Genomic DNA, 17156 nt, shown 5'->3' on the forward strand with positions numbered 1-17156 from the left:
CACTTTCTAACATCAAGACACAACAGGAGAGTTAGAAACTTGTTATAACAGGAGAAAAACAACTGTCCAAAAAAAAATTAAAAGTCATACAAGCAACATTTTTGAAAAAAGAATTATTTTGTTGTTGAAAAAGCGACAAAACAGCAAATTTGTTGATTGTGTGTGTGTGTGTGTGTGTCAAGATTTTAAATTTATTTGAATCATGTTTGTGTTCAGATGAAATGTTTGTGTTCAGATGAAATAGTGTTATAAGTCTTTGTTTTGTTGGTGGGTTATTTCCAGTATAAAGTACTTGAAAGTAATACTTAAAGTAAAAGTATGTTACCAGAAACAGACTTTGGTAGAAGTTAAAGTCTCCTTTTAGAGCATTACTTGAGTAAAAGTTTTAAAGTGTCTGATATTTACTGAACTTAGGTATCAAAAGTCATTTATGATATTAAATGAACTAAAAAAGTAAAAAAAAAACTTCAATTAACTTCATCGTGGCTTCCTCATAGTGAAGTATAATATTCAGAGTTTCCATACTTTCTTAAACATCAAACTCAAAGTCTGACATCAATAAAGAGAAAAACAGAAACAGAATTTACATTTTTCTTTGACTCCAACGTAGGAAAACATTTCTTGTAAGTAACGAGTAACGAAGACGCTTTAGTGGAAATGTATCGGAGTAAAAGTTACAGTTTCAAGAAGTATAACTAACAAAGTAGAGTACATACATGTGAATATTGTAGTTTAGTAGAGTACCAAAGTGTTTGTATGAGGAAGACACGATAAAGTTTTTTTTTTACTTTTCCTTCTAATAATGAAGTACATTTAATATCATAGTGATATATTTCCCTCTCTGCTAACAGGAAGTAACAAGTTCCTGTGTGTGTGTGTGTGTGTGTGTGTGTGTGTGTGTGTGTGTGTGTGTGTGTGTGTGTGTGCGAATTCATGTATGTTTGCGCGATATAACAGGATGTAGTTTCTATAAACAGAACCACAAAACCACCACCAGTTAGTTTCCATCCAGAGGAGTAGAGGGGAAACTACTCTGAGCTGTGTTTTCAAGGTGTAGTGCAGGAAATATGATCTGCCGTGAGCACGCTGGATTTTATTTTGAAAAGTAACCGGATGTTTTATTTTGTTTCTGTGCTCGACTTCCTGTCTCACACAATCTGAATTGTGCTGAATTGCTGCGGAGCTCTCCGTCGTCCGTCAAAAATAGAAGCTCTGTGTATCAGCTCCGGAGGGCTGGGACTGATGGAGCTGGGACGGAGTCGGGACGCAGACGTTCTGCAGTCAGTGGAAATACACACACTGACTTTAATGGGAACCTAATGACTCCGCAGACGTTCCGCAGACGTTCCGCAGACGTTCTGCAGTCAGTGGAAATACACACATTGACTTTAATGGGAACCTAATGACTCCGCAGACGTTCCGCAGACGTTCCGCATCCAGTGGAAATTGCCGGTAACACCGATGCTATCTGCCGCAGAGACAGGGCGCTGAAACTCTCACATCAGGCAGAGGACAGAGAGGTATGTTTAGCTGTTATCCAGCATGCTAGCAATCTACTAGGCAAAGGGCTGGATGTAACGTTGTTGTCACATACACAAAACACGTACATATTCACTTACACGCACAGATAAAGCCTGACGTGTAGGCTTTATAACGTTCAACAAAACTGAGACTGACACACTGGGCATTCATTGAAACTGAGTCACAAAACCAGATAGGTAGCTAGATACCAAACGATCCAAACACTTATGTCAAACTCCGACCATAGACTGTATAAATAAACCATGACTCCGATGATATCACAGATCAATAATAATGCATTTCTAGCTGCTAACTAAACCACAGCGGGTCTGGAAACAGACTCCAACGTCCCTTTCTACTCCCCCTGAAGCTAGCTGATGTCTCAGGACATGTGATGCAGAGGGAGTTCAACTCACAGAAACAGCTGCTAGTTCCATAATAAGAGGTATCTGTGCAGGATCCATTTGTGTAATATCCATCAACGACCACAAGGAAACAATCTGACAACTCTGCACTAGCCTAAAGTAAACGGCAAAACTGGTGAATCCTCCGTGCATCCGTCACCCTGGGGTGACTCCTTCTTATATACAGTCTATGGGTGACTCTCCTACATGCAGCAAACTTTTTTTTTTTAACTTTATTTATTTTGGTTTTAACATTTTGCGTGCAGCTAACTTAACAAGCGATCCCATTGGATGAATTCGTCCAACACATTTTCCATTTATCTGCCTCGATTTCTAAAAACGCACAGGACCTTTCTATTTCTCTAAATGTACACGATATATAAGCAGTCTCTATTCCCTAAAATGCATAATGTGCTTGGATACAATAAATGAGAGTACATGACAGGTAGATGGTCCAGGTTGACCTCTCTGCAACAGATGGATTCAGTTGCAGCGCCCACACACACACACACACACACACACACACACACACACACACACACACCAGTCACTTCCCCCCAAACGATCTGAAGGTGGAGCCTGAAACAGACTGTCCTCCATGTGGTGGTAGTCAGACACTACAGGCCTGTCCCTCACAGGCTCAAATGTGTAACCCATGCCATTAAAATTACTCATTTTCATGTGTATTTAATATGCTGCACTGTAGCCTATCTACCTTGGCAGGTCCTACCATGCCAGTGACGTCATCCAAATTGTCAGCGTTCTAATACTAACAACGTAATTTTTGTGGTTTGCTTAAAAAGCTATATTGATTTTTTTAATTAAAATTTTTAGTGTAATTTATTTTTATTTGTCATAACCAACACGTTATCAACGTTTATTCTTTCAGTTCAGTTCATCTTTAAAGGAGTTTGCACACTGCTCCAACAAATACCAACAAACTCCAACATTATAAAGTTGGCAGCTGCTGTTGTCAGCTGGTCTTTATAATGTTCATAAACCAACTGCCAGTCCACACTGCCCAGACAGTACCAGACAAGACTGACTTTGGTCACCTAGTCCTACCTTTTATCAATGAGTTTTGGTTTAATATAACATGATGAAGTGGAGACCTTGTTGAATGTGGCCAGAGTAGTTCTGGTCTCCCTGGCCTGTAAAGCTGCTAGCTGTGTACAGGAGAGACGGCAGTCAAGACGAGCCAGCAGCAGACTGGGGGTGTAACCTTGGATATTGGGGACATGCCACGCATGACCCAACTGTTGGAGTTTGTTGGAGTTTGTTGGAGTTTGTGGAGCAGTGTGCAAGCTCCTAAGAGATAATTCATTGGCTTTAGATTAAATAAATTATTCATTATTGCATAAAGTTTTAATCATTAAATATTTTGACAATTCTAAGAAAATAAGTTCTTTATATCTTATGATCATTTTAGTAATTATTGATGGTCTTCCATTTTTGAATAACTTGAGATCCCATTAAACAGGGTTAACTCCATCATTGATTACTAGCGTAGATTAGAATTATTCTGCCTCATGTATTTCATATAAAACCTTTTCATGGTTCTTTCATTTCTACCTGCAGAGATTCTACAGTGACTGTGGATGATACAATATCCTCGTCACGGGCCTGACTCAAGAAATTGCAGAGCCCAATGTGAATACAATCACCGCCGACACACAACACACACCAACACCAACACAACACACACACAAACCACGCACACCACACCACACACACAACAACATCAAAATTTGTCGTTTTACTTTTTTTTGTCGCTTTTTCAACAACAACAAAATATCTTTTTTCAAAAAGGTTGTGGCTTGTATGTTTTTTAATTTTTGTTTCTACAGTTTTTTTTCTTTCGTGCTGGGGGTGGTGGGTGGTGTGGTTCGGGTGTGGGTGGTTTACGGGGTGGCAGTGTAGTAGGGATAAAGCAGATGAAATCAGAGGTGTCGGAGAGGAGTCTATGAGGGGGGAGAGATATGAAGAGGTGTGTTGGGGGGTGGTGAGAAGTACAAAAGAGCGCTTGGTGTGGTTTCTGACTGGTGTGTGGGGAAATAGGTCAGTGTGGGGGGGGTGGGGTGGTGATGAGTGGTTGTCAAACGAGCGACAAGGGGGGTGGTCAGCGGGGGGGGGTGGGCGTGGCGTATGTTGGAGCCACAAAACAACGGTCTCACGGGGATGAGGGATTAGCTGTGGAGGCAGACAAGGGGGGTTAGTAACACCCATTAGAAGCACTCATAGTAAAAACGCGGCGGGAAACGGTGTCCGGGGGGGGCTGAGGGGGCGTCGTGACCAACAGGAGCACCTAGCTGGAAACCCTGGCTGGTGGGGGGGGAGTTGGTGGTATGGACACGGATGAATGGCCAGCACAGAGGGTATACCCCATGAGGGTTCCAGCAACCGTGTAGAGAGGCCAAGCTCTGGTGGAGAGTGTGGTAATACCCTTACAGAGGCCTTTACTACCGCCAAGGCTAGATGTTGTTTTAGGCTTAACTTCAGGGTCAAACCCCACAGCAACGGGGTTGGATCACTTGGCGGGGGGAGCCGTGGTATAATAGCCGTGGTAAACTGGTTATGCTATTATGGTTATGTTGGACAACGTCCTACTGACCAATCACTACAGTGGGGGGTGTGATAACGTGCGTCCCCGTTTCTTAGAAGATCAGGTGGAGATGGAGCTCGGTGGTTGGAGATGAGCGAGAGAGAGGAGAGGGAGTTGATGGAGGAGAGAGAGGAGGGGGGTTGGGTGGGGGGATGGGGGGAGGGGGGGTGGATTGGGGAGAGGTTAGAGGGGGGAGAGAGAGGAGTGTTTTGAGCCAGAAAGAGGAGATGTGGAGAGTCGAGAGGAGTAGGCGGAGGGGGATTGGATGGTGTGTGGTGGAGATGGATTGTCGGGAATGAGATCAGGTGGCAGAAAGAGGATAAAGGTTTAAGTAAGGGGAGAGAGAGAGAGACGATTGCGCGAGAGAGAGAGACCGCAGATTGTGGTGGGGCGGGGGGGGGTGGTTTTGGGGCCGGACTGGGAGCCGGAAGGTGAGAGAGGACAGNTGCGTGCAGCTAACTTAACAGCGATCCATTGGATGATTCGTCCAATCACATTTTCCTTATCTGCCTCGATTTTCTAAACGCACAGGACCTTTTCTATTTCTCTAAATGTACACGATATATAAGCATCTCTATTCCCTAAATGCATAATGTGCTTGGATACAATAAATGAGAGTACATGACAGGTAGATGGTCCAGGTTGACCTCTCTGCAACAGATGGATTCAGTTGCAGCGCCCACACACACACACACACACACACACACACACACACACACACACACACCAGTCACTTCCCCCCAAACGATCTGAGGTGGAGCCTGAACAGACTGTCCTCCATGTGGTGGGTATCAACACTACAGGCCTGTCCCTCACAGGCTCAAATGTGTAACCCATGCCTTAAAATTTACTCATTTATCATGTGTATTTAATATGCTGCACTGTAGCCTATCTACCTTGGCAGGTCCTACCATGCCAGTGACGTCCATCCAATTGTCAGCGTTCTAATACTAACAAACGTAATTTTTGTGTTGCTTAAAAAAGCTATATTGATTTTTTTAATTAAAATTTTTAGTGTAATTTATTTTTATTTGTCATAACCAACACGTTATCAACGTTTATTCTTTCAGTTCAGTTCATCTTTAAAGGAGTTTGCACACTGCTCCAACAAATACCAACAAACTCCAACATTTATAAGTTGGCAGCTGCTGTTGTCAGCTGGTCTTTATAATGTTCATAAACCAACTGCCAGTCCACACTGCCCAGACAGTACCAACAGACTGACTTTGGTCACCCTAGTCCTACCTTTTATCAATAGTTTTGGTTTAATATAACATGATGAAGTGGAGACCTTGTTGAATGTGGCCAGAGTAGTTCTGGTCTCCCTGGCCTGTAAAGCTGCTAGCTGTGTACAGGAGAGACGGCAGTCAAGACGAGCCAGCAGCAGACTGGGGTGTTAACCTTGGATATTGGGACATGCAAAGCATGACCCAACTGTTGGAGTTTGTTGAGTTTGTTGAGTTTGTTGGGCAGTGTGCAAGCTCCTTAAGAGATATTAATTGCTTTTAGATTAATAACATTATTCATTATTGCATAAACTTTATTCATTAAATATTTTGACAATTCTAGAAAATAAGTTCTTTATATCTTATGATCATTTTAGTAATTATTGATGGTCTTCCATTTTTGAATAACTTGAGATCCCATTAAACAGGTTAACTCCATTCATTGATTACTAGCAGTAGATTAGAATATTCTGCCTCATGTTATTTCATTATAAAACCTTTTCATGGTTCTTTTCATTTCTACCTGCAGAGATTCTCACAGCTGACTGTGGATGATACATCTACCTCGTCACGGGCCCTGACTCAAGAAATTGCAGAGGCCCCCTGTAATACAATCACCGCCTGACACACACACACACACACACACACACACACACACACACAAACACACGCACACACACACACACACACACAACAATCAACAAATTTGTCGTTTTTACTTTTTTTGTCGCTTTTTCAACAACAACAAAATAGCTTTTTTCAAAAATGTTGTGGCTTGTATGAGTTTTTAATTTTTTTTCTACAGTTTTTTTTCTTCTGTTGCTGCATGTTAGAAATTAATGTCAACAAGAACAATAAAGAAACGCTCACAGATGTAATTGCAATGATATATGTTTATTATTTGATTATAATGACAGAAAGAAGAGAGAATCAGAAACATTAACCACTTTAAAATTTGAAGGAAAAAAGATCCCTGTTAACAGTTATTACTTATTATTATTTGGATGCAGATGAAATCAGATCAAATCTATGAAGAGCTATGAAGACTTGTTAAAGACAACAACAACCTGTGTGACTATCACAGAGCTGCTGTTTCTGTCTTACATGGTGAACAGCAGATGACCACTGAAGGTGGTGTGGTGATTGAAGTTGTCAAACACCACACTGCCAGCCGTCAGACGCACAAACACAACGTCTCCCACCTCCAGCAACAGAGTAACACCATTAGAAGCACTCATAAAACCGGTCCCCTGCTGCTCGTATACCGCGAAAACTTTCTCTGACTTCTTGACCAACCAACCAGCTGAACCCTGGCTGGTGTCTCCATTGAAATGCCACTCAAAGTGGTACACTCCTCTCACCGGGGCAGTGAACACACCTGTTGGATGTTTGTTTTTGTTATTTTAAATGGAAAATGAATAAAGGGTTTGAACAGCAACATCCAAGTGAAATATATTAGGGATGCACAATATACCACATGACCACACCAGTAAGAACCAAGCTGTAATGTAACCCTACAGAGGCCTGTACTACGAAGCTAGATTTGGTAACGAGGTAACTTCAGGGTCAACCCACAACGGTGGATCACTTGTTACCGGGTTAAATCGCCGTGGTAACTGAACACCTAACCTGCTCAGGAGCATTATGGTATGTTGAAGATTAGAGATCAGCTGTTGTTGAAGCAACGCCTACTGACCAATCAATACTCTGTTGATAACGGCGTCACCGTTCTTAGAAGATCAGGTGGAGCTCGGTGGGTGGAGAGAGAGAGAGAGAGAAGAGAGGGAGGAAGAAGAGAGCGATGTATGAGAGAGAGAGAGTAGAGAGAGAGGATGACGATAGAGAGATGAGGAGAGTAGAGAATGAGAGAGGGATGTCAGAGATAGATAGGCAGAGTAGCGCAGCGAGGACTAGCTAGTATCGTCGGCTTTTTGCGTCGCCTATCTATGCTGATCCTGCTCGACGGTGCTCTAGCTCTCTCTCTCGCTCGTTCTATCGCTCTCTCCTCATCTCTCTCTCTTCTCTCTTCTGCTCTACTCTCCTCAGCTCTGCCCTCCACTTCATTCGTCTCTCTCCTCTCTCTTTCTCTGTCTCTCTCTTTCTCTCCTCGTCCCCCCCTTCTTCTTCGCTCTCTCTCTCTCTGCTCTCTCTCTCTCTCTCTCTCTCTTTCGTCTCTCACCCTCCTTCTTCTCTCTCTCTCTCTCTCTTTCTCTTCTCTCTCTCTCTCTCTCTCCCTCCTCTCTCTTTCTCTCTGCTCTCTCTCTCTCTCATCTTCTCTCTCTCTCTCTCTTCTCTCTCTCTCTATTCTCTCTCTATCTACTCTCTCCCGTCCAACTCTTCTGCTTCTCGCTCTCTTCTCCTTCGCCTGCCGCTCCGTCTCTCATTCTCTCGCTCTCGCCATCTTCGTCTCGTCGCTCTCTCTCGCTCTCTCCCTTTCTCTCTCTGCTCCTCTCTCTCTCCTCTCTCTACCCATTTTCTCTCTCTCTCTCTCTCTCCCTGCCCTCCTTCTGCTCTGCTCTCTCGCGCGCTCGCTCTCGCCTCGCTCGCTCCTCCCTCCCTCTCCGCGCGTCGTCGCTTCTCTCGCCGCTCGTCTCTCTCTCCGGCTTCGCTCGCTTCTCTCTCTCTCGCGCCTCGCTCTGTCCCGCCTCCTTCTTCTCTGCGACGAGAGCGAGAGAGAGAGAAGGTGTGTCTCAAATCGCGCCTCTGTACTTATACTACTATTGAGTACAAGTACCCGGATGGTGCACTCATAAACGTTCACAAGTTGAGTGTGGATCGATGGACACTTTCCACCCTCAACGGTCGCCATCTGGCTACGTAGCGGAAGGGGCGGAGCTAACAAAGGTGAAAACTTTCGATAATGCGGCCGAATACGCGCACAGCGTGAGCCCACGGAGTATTACAAATGTAAGTTGAACATTAGTCTTTTGCTATACTTGTATAACATATAAGCCACCTGTTTATGTATATTTGGTTAATTTTGGAGTCGTGATGATTTTTTGTACCGCGAATTATAACGTTAATTTGTACCGTAATTTGATGTGCTATCAGCTAGCTTTAGCTAACCTTAGCTAGCTAACAGCGGCACAGTTTAACCAAAGAAGTTACGGGTACGTCTATAATCTTTGGTTTAACCACTGGTAATAAGTTATAACCTAGCTATGTTACATGTGTTGTGGTATACGGTTGTTTGTTGTGTTAACTATCGTCCTCACTGTAAACGATTTTAGCGTTAGATGTGTGATCTTGTAGATATACATGAAGCTGCGCGAGCGTTAGTAGTAATGTTACAGTACTTATTGTATGCTATGTTATAACGTATTAACAGTGCTGTTTGTGTCCTGACTTATATAATCGTTAGGGACACAGACGTGGCCGTCAATGCTGCCAACTTGAGGGAAGTCCTCCTCTGCTGGAAGGCGAACGACCTGGGGTGAGGAGAGAGAGGACTCCCTGCTGGTCTGGTGGACAGCACGGTGCACAGTGGCCCGGGCATAGCAAGGCTCTGGCTAAACCACGATAACAGGTACCGCTGGCGAGCCAAAAGAGGAAGACAAGGGTCCCCAGCCATGGTCACACGCCGTGCCGAGGATGTACCGTTAAAGGATCCCCCTGGAGAGTCTGAAGTCCACCATCAGATCACTTTCCCCCATCAAAGTACCGGCCAGCAATGAATAGAACATGGGATATATTTAAAATGTCTATTGGGTTGCCCTCTGCTTTCACTCTTGTATTGTCACTGTAATTAATAGCTATTGCAATAACACCCTTATATAAACATATAATATGACTATTTTCTATGCTTGTTTCTTTATGTCAGTTGGACACCATTTGAATTGCTCAGATTTTTGCTAAAATAACTAAAAAATGGCCATTTTGGGTTGTTTTTTTACAATGAATTAGGAGCAAAAGTATGAATATCATCATACCGTAAGTCTCTACGGTTGCATAAAACAGAGGGCAAAAACAAGCAACAATAAAAACAATCACATTCATTTTGATGAACAAAGCAGAAATGTGTTTTTCACGAGTGACAACAGTGTTGGGAATGCTCTGCCTTGGGTACAATTCACAATTTCATAGAAGAAGAAGAAGGAGGACTGAGATGTTGTGATGTCATTTCCTGTAAGTACATAAGGCAGTGCGCGATTTGAGACAACACTACCCCGTCAAATTTTACGCACTATGCAAGTAAGTACGTAGTGTACGAAGTGCACTTCCGTTAGTACACTAACGGAAGTGCGCGATTTGAGACACACTAAGAGTGTACTTATCCAGTGCTTCATTTGTAAAGTGGGAGGTCCCGGAGGGAGAGGGGGGGTGGAGGTAACGGAACCAAAACAAAAATTACAGCTGCCTACGTAGCTTCTCTGACTCTGACTAAAAAAGCCTAAACAACGCTGTGTGGACATCAGGGCAATGTTTATTTTTATTTCAGAACGTGCACTGCATCGGTGCGAAATGTAAAAAAAAATTAAGAAAAGGTACACTGCAACGATCGTTTTCACAAGCAGCAATTATCCATCGGACAATTAAAACATAAAACCCACCGTGGTCTCCACATTATTGATCGGCAGAAACAATTTTTGCTTGTTTGGGATCCGACTGGCCAGCGGATTGAAAAAGTTCAGCAAACTTTGTCGTCTTTTTGACATTTTTCCCCCTGAGTGAAACGAGGCTAACCCAATCTCAACCAGCACAAGCGCTTGTGTCACTTCAAGTGCAGCGCCGCGCTGTTGAAGTGCCGATCCCTCCCTCCGTCCCTCTCCCCACTCTGTCTCCTCTCCCTCCGTCCCTCTCCCCACTCTGTCTCCCCTCCCTCCGTCCCTCTCCCCACTCTGTCTCCCCTCCCTCCGTCCCTCTCCCCACTCTGTCTCCCCTCCCTCCGTCCCTCTCCCCACTCTGTCTCCCCTCCCTCCGTCCCTCTCCCCACTCTGTCTCCTCTCCCCCCTCTGTCTCCCCTCCCTCCGTCCCTCTCCCCCCTCTGTCTCCCCTCCCTCCGTCCCTCTCCCCCACTCTGTCTCCTCTCCCCCCTCTGTCTCCCCTCCCTCCCTCCGTCCCTCTCCCCCCTCTGTCTCCCCTCCCTCCGTCCCTCTCCCCACTCTGTCTCCTCTCCCCCCTCTGTCTCCCCTCCCTCCATCCCTCTCCCCCCTCTGTCTCCCCCCCCACCGCCCCTCTCCCCACTCTGTCTCCTCTCCCCCCTCTGTCTCCCCTCCCTCCGTCCCTCTCCCCCCTCTGTCTCCCCTCCCTCCGTCCCTCTCCCCACTCTGTCTCCTCTCCCCCCTCTGTCTCCCCTCCCTCCATCCCTCTCCCCCCTCTGTCTCCCCTCCCTCCGTCCCTCTCCCCACTCTGTCTCCTCTCCCCCCTCTGTCCCTCCCCTCCCGTCCCTCTCCCCACTCTGTCTCCTCTCCCCCCTCTGTCTCCTCTCCCCCCTCCGTCCCTCTCCCCCCTCTGTCCCTCTCCCCCCGTCTGTCTCCTCTCCCCCCTCTGTCCCTCTCCCCCCTCTGTCTCCTCTCCCCCCTCTGTCTCCTCTCCCCCCTCTGTCTCCTCTCCCCCCTCCGTCTCCTCTCCCCCCTCTGTCTCCTCTCCCCCCTCTGTCCCTCTCCCCCCTCTGTCTCCTCTCCCCCCTCCGTCTCCTCTCCCCCCTCTGTCTCCTCTCCCCCCCTCTGTCCTCCTCTCTCCCCCCTCCGTCTCCTTTCCCCCCCTCGTCCCTCTCCCCCCTCTGTCTCCTCTCCCCCCTCTGTCTTACCCTGAAAATTCACCTCAAAACACATTGAAAATGCAAACACAAGACTTTTGTGGAACTCCAATGGGGAATCAAGACTAACAAGACAGATAACAACATTGAACACGACACAAACAGTAGTTTATTTTTTTTCATTTAGGCGATTCATTTTTCATAGTGACACAGGAGGTGCCGGTGTTACACCGAAATCTGTGACCCATCGAGATCGGTGTCCCCCTACCTCAACCTGAACCAAACCCCTGTCCCTAACCTTAACCACGGAAGGGGGCGCTACGCTTTTAACAGGAGGGACACAGATCACGACGGGTCACAGATTTCGGTGCAACACCGGATCCGTTCTCTTAATACATCCATGGCCAGATCCAATAAAAAAGGTTCCGGATCCAACGTCGGAGGTGCCGGAACATGTTACGGCGTGTTCCGGCTCAAATTAAGCCCTGTACTTATCATAGAAACGTAATTCATACAAATCATATCAACATCACTAAATATTGGTATTCTGCCAATGTGTTCATATCGGTGCATCCCTAAAATGTATTGTTAGAATATCAGAGCTACCTGAGTTTGAGTTGTAGGCATTTCCGATGTTGGTGGGGACGTATCTGTAGATCAGGGTAGTCTCCGAGGGAACGGGTCCAATACGTGATTCGCCTGCAACCACCAGAGAGGCTGAGAATGCAACCTGTCGGACTGAGAGAGAGAGAGAGAGAGAGACAGAGAGAGACAGAGAGAGAGAGAGAGAGAGAGAGACAGAGAGAGAGAGAGACAGAGAGAGAGAGACAGAGAGACAGTGAGAGAGAGAGAGAGACAGAGAGAGAGAGAGAGAGACAGAGAGAGAGAGAGAGAGACAGAGAGAGAGAGAGAGAGAGAGACGTAGAGAGAGAGAGAGACAGAGAGAGACAGAGAGAGAGACAGAGAGAGAGAGAGAGACAAGAGAGCGAGAGAGAGACAGAGAGAGACAGAAGAGAGAGAGACAGAGAGAGAGAGAGAGAGAGAGAGAGAGAGAGAGAGAGAGACAGAGAGAGAGAGAGAGAGAGAGAGAGAGAGAGAGAGACAGAGAGAGAGAGAGAGAGACAGACAGAGAAAGACAGAGAGAGAGAGAGAGAGAGAGAGACTAATTAGAGAGAGTAATTTTAAAAATCATCAAATATTAAACTGATCATTTTGAGTTCTATGTAATATTCCTAACAAGGTTTAGTATTTAGAAAGCAGGACATGTTTAAAATAGAAACAGAATATTTAATTGGCTTTTGAGAATGTTATAGTTATGGGATCATACATAATCAGAATCAAGTCAAAATTAATAGATGTGGTTGTTTTGAATCAGAATATTTTCATGTATACGTTTCAAGATTCTGTTCCTTCTCTGTAAATATATTCAGTTCAGTTTCAGTTAATTCACACGTCATCTTCACGTCTTTAAGACTCAGTTCCAGAAGATAAGATGTTCATATGTAGAACGTGAGAAATGGAGAACTCTAAATAAGCTACTATAAGCTTTTCGGAGAGGGCAGAATAACATTAATAACAAACAAAATAGCCTCCAAAAAAAGCAAAAAACATAAAAAAAATATCTGATTTCTGGGTACCGAAATCCGGTGCTAATACGGCACCGTTGCCTTAGCGACCAGTATGTACAGACCGAATAGCAACGCAGATTTTGGCACCTTATTTTGGTGCCACTGATATGCCTGCGCTTTTCTCTGATGCTCTGAAACAGACGTTACAGGCAACAGAAACATCGCTGCACGTGATGCTAGTTAACGCTATACTCAACAGCAGCTAACGTTAGCCTACTGCTAGCTAGTTAACGCTATACCCAACAGCAGCTAACGTTAGTCTACTGCTAGCTAGTTAACACTATACTAAACAGCAGCTAACGTTAGTCTACTGCTAGCTAGTTAACACTATACTCAACAGCAGCTAACGTTAGTCTACTGCTAGCTAGTTAACACTATACTCGACAGCAGCTAATGTTAGCCTACCGCTAGCTAGTTAACACTATACTCGACAGCAGCTAACGTTAGTCTACTGCTAGCTAGTTAACACTATACTCGACAGCAGCTAACGTTAGTCTACTGCTAGCTAGTTAACACTATACTCAACAGCAGCTAACGTTAGCCTACCGCTAGCTAGTTAACACTATACTAAACAGCAGCTAACGTTAGCCTACCGCTAGCTAGTTAACACTATACTCAACAGCAGCTAATGTTAGCCTACCGCTAGCTAGTTAACACTATACTAAACAGCAGCTAACGTTAGCCTACCGCTAGCTAATTAACACTATACTCGACAGCAGCTAACGTTAGCCTACCGCTAGCTAGTTAACACTATACTCAACAGCACCTAACGTTAGCCTACCGCTAGCTAGTTAACACTATACTCGACAGCAGCTAACGTTAGCCTACCACTAGCTAGTAGCTGGATTAAACACGGTTAAAATGCTGACAGCTAACACTAAACGGTGTAAAGTTTGACTGTTTTTTACTGTAGAGGATTCAACACCGGGATGTAACAATCTGCAGCTGCCGTCGGAGAAACAGAGACGGTGCATTCAATGAAACTGGTAAACTACAGCCTCTGGTGGTTGTTTTTGTCACTCAACTGCAATTTACTAGTGAAATAAGTTATTCTATAGTAATTATATTATTAATAAATCATTTAATTTGACCATATGGCCTTAGTAATAAACAATCCGTTCTTTAATGTCGCCGACTGTTCTTTTTTTTTCTTCTATTTTTTTACTTTCTTAAAAAGTCTTTTTCTTCTATTTTTTTACTTTCTTAAAAAGTATGTGTTCAGGCACGGTTTAGGCACCGCCACCGTTTTAAAAGTACCGCTTTAGCAACGATATCCAACCCTATTCCTGAAGCACTTTTGAATTAATTTCCTCAGCATATTAGGTCATATTGTTGATTGTTATGGCCATTATTTGAAGAGTGAAAATAAAAATAAAGAGTTTTTTAACTTTAATGTCACTAATGCTGATTATTCATTGATTCATTTGAAATATTTAAAATACTTTTGCAGCAAAAATTATCTATGCGATTAATTTAGATTAATTAATCACAGAGTATGTAATTAATTAGATTCATGTTTTAATCGATTGACAGCCCTAGTTAAAGCATTTCATCGTTACAGAAGCTGAAAGCAGCAGGGGTTGTTAACATTTAAATTAAGAGGAGACACCAGCGGCAGGAACATTTCTCAGTTTGTAGTTTTTGTATTCTTTATCTTCCCTAAAATATCTTCTTTCTATGGAGGCCCTTCAGTGCCACCGTTCATTCAGGGTTAGGGTTAGATGAGTGAAAAGAAAACATTTATTTTATTAAACTTTGTCTATTTGTGTGTGTAGATTTCTTCTAAATTTACCAGAAGTTGGAAGTGTTTGGCCACCATTATTTTATTTAGTAAATATTAAATGTCTCTCTGTAAATCTCTCAGCAGTAGAATCAGCCGGCAGCAAGAAAAATGATCAGAGAACAATACCTTGAAGTTGTTTCTTCAGCTTGTCCACTTCAGTCTTCTGCTGTGCTGCTTGTTCTGCAAAATCAGAGACAGTTTCCTTAGACATTGATCTAGAGCTGCAAAGATTAATGGATTAATCATTATTAAATTAATCTCAAACTATTTTGATAATCGATGAATCGGTTCGAGACACTTTTTATGTAAAAACAGTGAAAGATGTACGATGTCAGCTTGTTAAATATGAATATTTTCTAGTTTCTTCTCTCCTCTGTGACAGTAAACTGAATATCTTTTTATATATATATATATATATATATATATATATATAAATCTCTCAGCAGCAGAAGCAGCCGGCAGCAAGAAAAATGATCAGAGAACAATACCTAGCTGTTGTTGTTTCAGCTTGTCCACTTCAGTCTTCAGCTGTGCTGCTTGTTCTGCAAAATCAGAGACAAAACTTTGTCAGCTTCTTCTCACTGCAGCTTGAGTTTCTTTGGACATTACTTTAGAGCTGCATGAATCACTTGTGTACTATTAAATAAAACTATTTTGATAATCGAGCAATAGGTTTGAGTCATTTTTTATGTAAAAACAGTGAAACTGTTAAATTTGAATATTGTCTAGTGTGAACTGAATATCTTTGAGTTGTGGACAAAACAAGACATTTGAGGACGTCATCTTGGGCTTTTTGGGAAACACTGATCAACATTTTAGAGACCAAACTACTCATCCATTCATCTAGAACATAATCACACATTAATCCACAATGAAAATAATCGGTAGTTTCAGCCCTACTTTGCTCCAATACATAGAAAAATACTTATTTCTCTCCTTTTGGATATTTCTGAACTGCTATGACATGATGTAAAACAGATCATTACTGTACCTGTAGCCATGTTAGCCTTCAGTTGAACCAACGATGCGGTTGTTTCTCTCAGAGCAGCGTAGATGTCTTCTGGAAAAGCCCGCTGGCATTCAGTACTTTCACTTGCGGGGACCGAGCCGAGCATCAGCAACAGCGTAAAACTCACAGAGATCTTCATCCTCACACTGGCAGCTTACTGATGAACTGTGCCGTCTGTAAACCTGTGTGAGCTTTATATAGAAGCCTACAGCAAAAACAACATCAAGAAGGACGTCACAGATGTTGAATTGTTAATTTACATTGTCACACATGATGTGTAATCGTGAGTTTGAGTAACAAGGGTGTAACCACTTCTTCCCCATATCACAGAACTAGAGAAGATAAAAACATCGAGGATCTATGATTACATTGTTAAAGGGTACCTTTAAACTTGGCCTTATCTTCCCATGTGTTTGTATGCTGACCAAGGTTACAATTGTTAATGAAAACAAACGAAATAACGAAAACTAGGAGGGAAAAAAACATTGTCGTTAACTGAAATAAAAATAAAAACGAGGCATTTCAAAAAATCAATCAGCTCCCCAAACGTGAAGGTGTTTATCAGTGGCCCTATACCGCCAGTCAGAAGAGGAGCTGAGAGATTCAGCAGACTGTTGGCACTGAACAAATGGCTTTCATCTACATGTACCGTCCACTCTCTGCGGTTCATTGACAATTTTAACATTTTTCTGGAACAGCAGACCTCGTTTTAAAGCAGATGGACTTTTCCTTAACAAGCCAGGAGTAAAGCTGTTCACCTCTAGCCTACTTTACTTTCTGCGCCACACATCTGCTCCCTCAGCCAAGGACACGAGACAAGATGAATGAAAACAAGAGGAAGACACAACAAAGTGCAGCAGTGATCCACCACAGCCCCCACCTGAGCAAAGATTTGACCATGGAGGACCTCAGAGCGGAGACGAGAAATCTCAACCCCCCTTTTCACCCGTCCAACACTCCTCAAACCCCCTTACCAACCCCGACGCCTTTGAGGATACATCACTCTCCCCACTCACCCTTTCCCCTGTTTCCCCCTGCCACATGTTGGGGTTCACTGACCGGATGGAGCAGCTGGTAGATGCTGGAATCAAGTTTGCCCCACTTCCTTCTCCCATCATTCGTCCCCAGCGTCAAACTGACCCCGTTTTGACTCAACCACTGAACGTAAAACGCCAGGCACCTCTGCCCCCTCAAGGATGGATCTTGGACACGATCTGGACCACTATGTGGTAAACGGGGTATCCCCATATACTGGTGCTGATCTCAAAGCTTTTAAAAGTCTGGA

At 43.9% G+C, this 17156-nt stretch overlaps 1 protein-coding gene across 1 annotated transcript in view; it reads right to left on the bottom strand.

Annotated features, from left to right (window-relative positions):
• LOC116036424 (bromodomain-containing protein DDB_G0280777-like) overlaps positions 1 to 17156 on the bottom strand; it is a 1700590-nt gene that overhangs the window by 37735 nt on the left and 1645699 nt on the right. The window contains exons 13-14 of the mRNA XM_036008807.1: positions 15351 to 15404; positions 15010 to 15042 (exon numbers count right to left, since the gene is read on the bottom strand). Coding sequence (XP_035864700.1) covers positions 15010 to 15042; positions 15351 to 15404 — 87 coding nt within the window. The remainder of the gene's footprint in view (positions 1 to 15009; positions 15043 to 15350; positions 15405 to 17156) is intronic.

This window comes from Sander lucioperca, chromosome 13, assembly GCF_008315115.2.
Source record: "Sander lucioperca isolate FBNREF2018 chromosome 13, SLUC_FBN_1.2, whole genome shotgun sequence".
NCBI lineage: Eukaryota > Metazoa > Chordata > Actinopteri > Perciformes > Percidae > Sander > Sander lucioperca.